General features: G+C 42.2%; 1 protein-coding gene across 2 annotated transcripts in view; it reads left to right on the top strand.

The window, feature by feature from the left end:
* The first annotated feature begins 3,060 nt into the window (after positions 1 to 3,060).
* LOC134529246 (protein Hook homolog) overlaps positions 3,061 to 8,441 on the top strand; it is a 150,661-nt gene continuing 145,280 nt past the window's right edge. For both annotated transcript variants that reach the window (XM_063363149.1, XM_063363148.1), the window contains exon 1: positions 3,061 to 3,305. In XM_063363149.1, the coding sequence (XP_063219219.1) occupies positions 3,267 to 3,305 (39 nt within the window). In that variant the 5' untranslated portion in view covers positions 3,061 to 3,266. The remainder of the gene's footprint in view (positions 3,306 to 8,441) is intronic.

Raw genomic sequence — 8,441 nt, 5'->3', positions numbered from 1 at the left:
GAGGGACGGCGCCTGAAGAAAGTACACAGGGACGACATCCGACTCATCGCCCTACCTGGGGAGAGGAACCCAGACGTAGACGCAGGACCCCCCACTCCGGACGAAAACGGACGCCGTACGCCGGAGAGCGACGCCGTCCACGAAGAAGACGACTTGCCAGAAGCGACCCCCGCTAGAAGCCGACCCGAACCACGCCCATACCGCACCCTGGTGTTCACGAACACCACGTCCAACAGGCCCCGAGACGAACCCGCGGACACGCCCGGGACATCGCCCGCGAAAACCGCATCAGACGACGAGGCGAGGCCACGACCACGGCGGTGGCGGCGCCTGCCCACGTACCTCGACGATTACGCCCTTAGCATGACCACGGGGACACCGGGGGCGACCCCGCCCACGACGTGCCAGACGAACCGGAAGAGGTCCACGAGGACGCACCGGAGACGGCAGTGGTACCCTAGGAGGGGAGCGGGGTGTACGAGAGCCCCCCACCGCAATACTACCCACGGGGCGATGAAGCAGAGACCGTGGAGATCGCCGAGCTGTCGCACATCATAGGTCAATCCGACGCGGGCAACGACGACGGGCCAACGCCGATCGTCACGCAACCCGGAGAGACCGACCCGGAGATCGCCGCCTCAGCATCAGCCCTCATACCCGAATGGGAACGGAGTCCGTACCAGTCCACGAACTGTCAACCGCCGCCGAAGGAGGACCTCCGCGGACCGTGACATCGACCGGGGACAAGCGAACCCGCCAGCGAGCCCACGGAACGATCCCGATGGGCCCACAGACCTCCAGTTCACCTAGCCGACTACAACCTGGGACCAGGGCGCAGAGCCTGTCAGCCGCAAGGCCACCTCGACGAGTCGACCCCCGGATGTTCGGCGTGGGACGACCCGGGACAGGTGCTCGGGCCCTACCAACTGCGGCCACCGCGAGCACCACCCGGGTGGAGTTGTTGCCGGAGCTAGGAGGCGCCACGACGCCGCCCCGGCACGCCTGCCACGACGGCAACCGGGGCGGCGCGCACGCTGGCCCAGTCAGCCACGATCACCAGGTCCAGTGCGCTGGCCCTACCAGCCTCTGACCCCACACCGGCACCACGAAGCCGCCCCCGGCACACCTGCAACGACGGCAACTGGGGCGGCGCGCACGCTGGCCCAGTCAGCCACGATCACCGGGTCCGGTACGCGGAGCCGACCAGCTGCTGAGCTGCGAACCACGCCGGGATGGAGCAGCCGGAGCTAGGGGTGGCCCCATGTTAGCGGGACCATAAGCGGCGCAAGGTCGGGTTTCGCGGGGGGGGGGGGGGGGGGCGTTTGACATCGTCCGGCCGACGACCCCCCCAGAGCCCGACCTGCACCTGCCAGTATACGCTCCCGCTAACGGAACACACCCCTGGCCATGACCCACCCGAGTCAGGCGAGCTGAACAGCGATTAAAGGCAAACCCGCGAAAACCTGAGTAGACAAGAGAAGAACCGTACCCATTCCTCCTGGAACATTAAATTAGGATTTTAGCGACAATAAAGTCTCTTCCAGACACACCCATTTAGAGTCTAGCATAATGAGGTCAAACCTGGCGCAAGAGAGGCCGAGCCTCCCTCGGACGCCATGCCAGTTCGGAGTTCAGCACAGCTCACGGACCGGGGCGGACCTACGTCCCACGGAGGGGCAACAGCCTTTGTCTTCATCGAAAGTAACGTCCGGTAAATATAGTCACTAATTAACAGAACCCCTTTTTTTTACTTAACCTCTCCGTGAGTACCCGGTCCCCCTTTTCGGTCCAGGACCTAGTCCGACCGCATCAGTTTAAAGACGCCCCGCACCACACTTGGTCAGCGGGGTTGATCTTCAGTATACGGCACGGGCCGCCTCCCGCAACTCACAGAACTTTACTTAAGGTCACGCGCACGGCGCTGACCACAAACCCGCAAGGGAGCTTGGACAAACTTAATTGCGGTGCGTGTTTCACCACAGTGGGCACAACACCCGCGCAGAGACATTCGTATACGGGATTGGCCGTCTCCAACCGTCCACCCCTTAATTCAGTGTATTTTTGTGTCCCGTATTTTGTATTACTAACTTACGTTACCCGAGTAACGAGTGCCACGTAACTTGTGCGTGCCCCCTTAATTCAGTGTATTTTTGTGTCCCGTATTTTGTATTACTAACTTACGTTACCCGAGTAACGAGTGCCACATAACTTGTGCGCACCCCCTTAATTCAGTGTGTTTTTGTGTCCCGTATTTTGTATTACTAACTTACGTTACCCGAGTAACGAGTGCCACGTAACTTGTGCGCACCCCCTTAATTCAGTGTACTTTTGTGTCCCGTCTTTGTGTTACGAAATTACGTTACCCGCGTAACCAGTGAGACGTATGAGACGTAACAGCGTCCGAGGCCCACGTAATGCGGAACACAAACAATACGGCGCCACGGAATAACGAGTAAACCACCCCCCCCCCCCCGGGGACCTCTGTAGAGTGTTGTATTGTGTACGACTCGCTCCTATGAATAAAAGGTACGACACCGCCACCTCAACTCCACGTCTCTTATTTAAACATCATCTCACGCAACACCGCCGCCGGCCCTAGAGGGCCACGCAGGGGCACATACATCCACGACCCCAAATTCACGACTAGAGCCGAGCTAGTCTGGCGCCTACCCGGACAATACGTATCAAGAGCCGCCTTTCCCTACTAGGAGCCACACCGGGACTCGAGCCCGAGACCCCGGACGACGGCAAAGTGAACATATGATTCGCACAGGAGCTGTCAAAACTAATAGGGGATTGGACACTTAAAACCATTTCACTAGTACACAGAGAAATTTCTTAAGTAAATGAATAATATTTATTTGTTAATTATTTTTCAATCGTAATCTACCTTTACAGCTATCAGATGAACAATTTTTTTGCAGTAACTCGAAAAGGATTTCAGGTTACAAGATCTTACTACTACAGCTTGTTGCGGTTAGAGTACAGAAGTCGCAAGAGGTACAATCTACGCGAACATTTTCATAGGTGTCACATATCAATAGAAAGAAATTTTGGTCTGTGTTGTTGGAAGCAGGATTGTAGCAGAAACCTATCTTTTTGTAAATATTTATACACACATATATACCTAAGATAGTTGAATATTAAGTGTGTATACTAATTTCTTACAATTTTCTAATGCAGGTAGCCAGATAAAACGTTGTATTTACAATCCCACAAGCGTAGATGATTGTTTGGTAATAACTTCATACGGGTGCATATTTACGATGGACAAAACAGTATTGTGCGAGAGTCTAATGAAATGGGTAAGCATACACTAATATACAAAATATATAGTATGTAAAAGTAAAATTTCAAAATAAATCGAGCAATATTTTATCTTATAGAGTGGGTGACGCTTAACCAATGCTTCCAGTGTTATTTGAATAACTCTGATCAGGGGCGCAACAACTAAATTTCCGGGGGGGGTGTTTGGGGGGGGGGGGTGGGGGGCAATATATCATTTTATAAAGAATCATCGTTCCCCCTTATTGAAGCGGGGGGTCCGGGGGTCCTCCCGCGGGAAAATTTGTATTTCAAGGTGGAAAATGGTGCTATTTAAGCAGTATTATCTAAAAATTGATTACACAGCACTTTTTATGCCCCCGTTTGCCCCCACTTCAAGGTTTCAGAGGGGGGGCAAAATACCCTTGCTGTGATTGATATGAAAATAAATTTAAAATCATAAATAAATTTAAAATCATATATTTTAGTCATGGACCCCAGTGTACATGTGGTCAGCGTACTCTTGCATTGTGGCTATCCGGGTTGGTAATACTTGGATATTGGGGCTTTTTAGAACGGAAAGAAGAAAAAATCAGACATTACACACGTCCTTAAATTTATCTGAAGGGATGGTTTTGTAATTCCTACTAGTTTGTAAACAAATTAAATTTTTATATCTTACATTGCAATACCTGTGCTTTAACGTTGCCGCTGCCATTCATTGGTAGCCAGCGAAAAATAGGAATATATGTTTTCTGTATACTTGAATTGTTCCTGAATTAACCCTGAAAGGAAGGTGTCTTTAATTCCTACTGGTTTGTGAATAAATAAAAGTATACAGCTTACATTACAATAGGGGAGACTAGGGAGGGTTGATACAGTTTTTAAAAATTATTATTTTTTTATAATTTCAGAACTTAATTTTAATGCTTAATATAAGTAGGTATATGTAAACTTGGTTATGAATGTTAAGCAAGAGACTTCGTAATTATAAAAAAATAACTTTTTTAAAAATGACAATTTGTTAATTATTATAGAGGCTGTAATTTGTATCAAACCTCCCCATGCTAAGGAGACAGATTTTGGGAGCACTGATACATATGTTGATCTGAGAATTAATATTTAATATAGGCGTAAGTTATTACTACCCTTTTATTTATAATACACACATATAATATAAAACAATATATAATAATTTTACACAAAGTTACTTCACTTTTTAAACTTAAAATTGTGTATGACATGTGCAGCCACCACTTGAAAGAAAGTATCAATAGGAAAGTATCTGTCAACCTAAAAAAACATTTCTTTAAATCTGCCATTCAACAACAATTCCATGTAACCCTTCATTAAATACAAAACACAATACCCTGTTATTTTTCATATGTAACTATGGTGCTGTCAATCGTTTATCTACCTGATCTTCATCAATTACTCTTACATCTTCCCTTTCTGGCCACTTAAACTTACCGTCCTTAATGTGCCATGCAAATCTCACTTTCCATTCATCATTAGACACTTTGTCTTCAGCACAACCTACAAACCTTTATACAGACATTTTCTGGCAATACGTAACTAAGATCCAATTTCCTTTTGCAATAGATTGCACAAAATCATCACCATTAGATGATTTAATTTCAACATATGAAAATGAACTGTTCAATTCAATTATTTCTTCGTCATATGCATCATCAATACAACAAACTTTCTTTTCTTTTTAGAAGGCTGAACCGGCTTTATTTATTTATTTTTTTTTTTTTTTTGGCTGTAAGTTATTTTTGCTTGTGCATTGTCAGAATTTCTTTCTCAATTAGTTTTTGTTTGGTGTTTCAGTTAGTATAAGAAATCTTTTCAGTTTTCTACCTTCTTTTTTTCCACCTTTTCTTAATCTGGCGATACAATAGTTTGTGATTTTTCTACTAGCATGTCAGCATTGAAAGTAGAACTACCTCCTTGAAACATTGAATGTTTGGGTGCAGGTTCTTCAACAGGCAAAGTTAATGGAGTCAGTTACTGAAACACTCAAAAAATCCATCGAATAAGTTGTTACTAAGTGTATGTATTCCATTTACTTCGAAACCTGACACAATATTTTGAGGAGTGAAATGAGGAAACGCTTTTCCGATAACTTCACCTGCATTATTAACAGTCATAGATGTATCTGAATGATGAACCATTCACTGCTGTGCCACTTTATTGTAAGCATTTTGAAAAGGAAAATAAACAGCAACATCTAAAGGTTGTAGTTTATGGCTACATTGGGGAACAAAAGTTAATAGGATAATTCCATTGTTTTTAACAAGCTTCAGCGATTCTAAAGAAATGTGAGACTCATGGTTGTCCATGAGCAATATAACTTTATGCTGCAAGGAACATTTAACATGCTTGATGAAATGGTTTAAAAACTGCACAATTTTTTTTTTTTTTTTTTTTTCATCCACCCAGAATGTTTTTGGTGCCCAACACCCACTGAACCTAGAGGTGCACCAACATAGGTACATGAATTCTTTCACATTTACTCTCGGAAAAACCAAGAATGGTGGTATAAAGTTACCAATTGCATTTATTGAATTACACACTGTAACCAAAGTGCCTCATTCTTGGGATGTTGCCTGACCCACCTATTTGACTCCACGCTCAGCAATCACCTTAGTAGGTTTGTGAGTAGTAGTAACACCAGTTTCATCTATGTTCCATGTGTCTTGAGGACCAAAATTTTTTCTTTCAAAAACCTTTTTCCAAATTTTTGTTAAACTCATCCACTGTTCTATTAAAAGCTGAGGATCTTGCAATGCTCATAGCTTCTGGTAACCGTACAGATAACTCTCTATTTCGTTTCATGAAACAACAAAATCAGTCGTAGCCTACTATTTAGTTCCGATCCCATTTCTCAGGGTAGGCTAAGTTTTTTGTTCTTAACTACATATTCAAATGCAAGAATACGACAATTAACTGTACCAAGCCCATGATGAAGTTGCGATGCCTTTTTCAAATAACTCGCCAGCCGTGTTTCGTCTTCTTTCATGACACTTGAGAGACATTGTAGTTTGGTTCATAAACTGTTGACATATTACTTTTTTCATCTTTATACTCACACACATATCTGTGGAGTGTCATTTTATCAATGCCAAACTTAAGTGCTTTCTCTCTTAAGCCTGTGCCATCTTCAACTTGGTACTTCCTTAACAGCAGATTAACTTCATTCATGGGGCAGTTCCATGCATAAGTCTACCGTAAATGAAAAAAATAAATATCTAATTTTGGTAGTAAAAATACTTTAATATGGTGGCAACATTATATAATTTTTAAGTTTTTATAATGACAGCAATTTTTTGATATTTGTTTTCTGGCAACACTGTCATTTACGAAATGGCGTCGTGAGCTCAGCTGATAATGGTTTTTGTGGTGGAGTTTTGATTAAATTTTCACGGTAAGTGTTTTGAATTATTGTTATATTATATTATATAGTACTGACTGTTCGAATGATGACATATCAATAAAAAGTGCGTTATTCATGTTAATTTTTTTTTTTAAGAGATATTAGGTTTGTAAGATCACAGTGTCAAGGTATAGTGTCGGTCACAGAATAGACATACTTTTCTCTCTAGCTATAGTAAAATTACATAACTATCATGAAAATAAGTATTTTTCCTACTTGATTGCATTACTCAAATGATGCCGACAGTAAAAATTTATTATTTTTTTTATAATGCCTAAACTCTAAGAAACATTGTTGAAGTGTCAGTCACATTGTAGAGTCAGTCACATAGTAAGTTGAGTCAATCACAGCCTGTATCATAATTAAATGTAGCTTTTTGTTTGTTTCTTTTTCTCATAGGTGGCAAAAAAAGCATAAGCAGAGAGAGAAACAGAAAGCTAAAAGATTATTTGAAGAATTTAAGAAAAAATAATCTGAAAACAGGAAACGCCAACAACATTTGATAAAACAAACAGCATCGGTTGACATGCTTAAAGCCTTACGTGAAAAAAAAAATCAGAAGAGATGAGAAGATACAGAAGTAAGATTAAATAAAAAAAACTAATGTTAGAATCCACTGATACATCTGCCAAAGATGAGACTCCTACTAAAGCCTTTGCCTCAAAAAGCTTATATGAAAAAACGGTCGCAAAAGTCAAACGGAATCTGCCGTTGAGTCCTTCGAAGTGTAGAGTAGTTGTGCATACATTAGCAAGACAAATAACTCCTGAAATAATAACGTCTAAACGCAACTAACCAAAGAAAACAATCTCTGCTGACATAGTTGCAAAAGTCAAAAAATTTTATGTCCGTGATGATATTAGTCGCCAAAATCCTGGCATTAAAGACACAACAATAGTTCGCCTCAAAGATGGAAAAAAAGTTAAAATGCAAAACAGGCATTTGTTCAGCAATGTTTTTGAAACATATGCTCTTTTTTGTGATGAATTTGGAACATGTATAGGTAAAAGTAAATTTGCTGAACTACGACAAAAAAACATGTTTTGCTAAGTTGCCAAACACCTGAAAATATTTACCTTTGCAAGATTCATGAAAATTACATGTTAGCTGTGAACGCACTGTCCAAAAATTGCTATATGTGAAGCACCAACAACATCTTGTTGGAATGATAAATTTACAAAATGTAAAAATATGATTCAGTCTAAATTAGAAAAAGCTACTTGTTCCATTAAAGATAAAGAAGTTAGCTGGTATGAATGTAAAGAGGAAAATGGACGACTTAGAAAGGTTTTACTGAAAGTTACAGTGTCGATGCTCTGTGAACATATTTCGAAAATGACTCCACAGTTTAAGGAACACAGTTACATAAAAAGGGAACAAGCACAGTGTTACAATCAAGATCGCATTGATTGTATGAGTTCAGATTGCAACTTTGCGCTTCTGCAAGTCGATTTTGCAGAATATTATACCTGTGTTTCACAGGATGAAATTCAATCGTATCATTGGGTGCAGCCACAAGTTTATTTACTGTGTCTTTGTGGTTTCATCAAAAAAAAGCATGCAATTGCGATAGCATCGGATAATCTTAATCACTATAAAGATACGGTGATACCTTATATTGATAGGATATTAATATAAATACCTGAAGATGTAAAAGATGTGCGCATATGGTCAGATGGTCCAGCTTCACAATTAAAAAACCGATTTATTGCTAACTCTCTTCCAATGATTGAAAAAC

Source organism: Bacillus rossius, chromosome 2 (assembly GCF_032445375.1).
Source record: "Bacillus rossius redtenbacheri isolate Brsri chromosome 2, Brsri_v3, whole genome shotgun sequence".
NCBI lineage: Eukaryota > Metazoa > Arthropoda > Insecta > Phasmatodea > Bacillidae > Bacillus > Bacillus rossius.
Note: the sequence above shows the minus strand (reverse complement) of the source record. Positions and strands in the feature narration are given on the sequence as shown.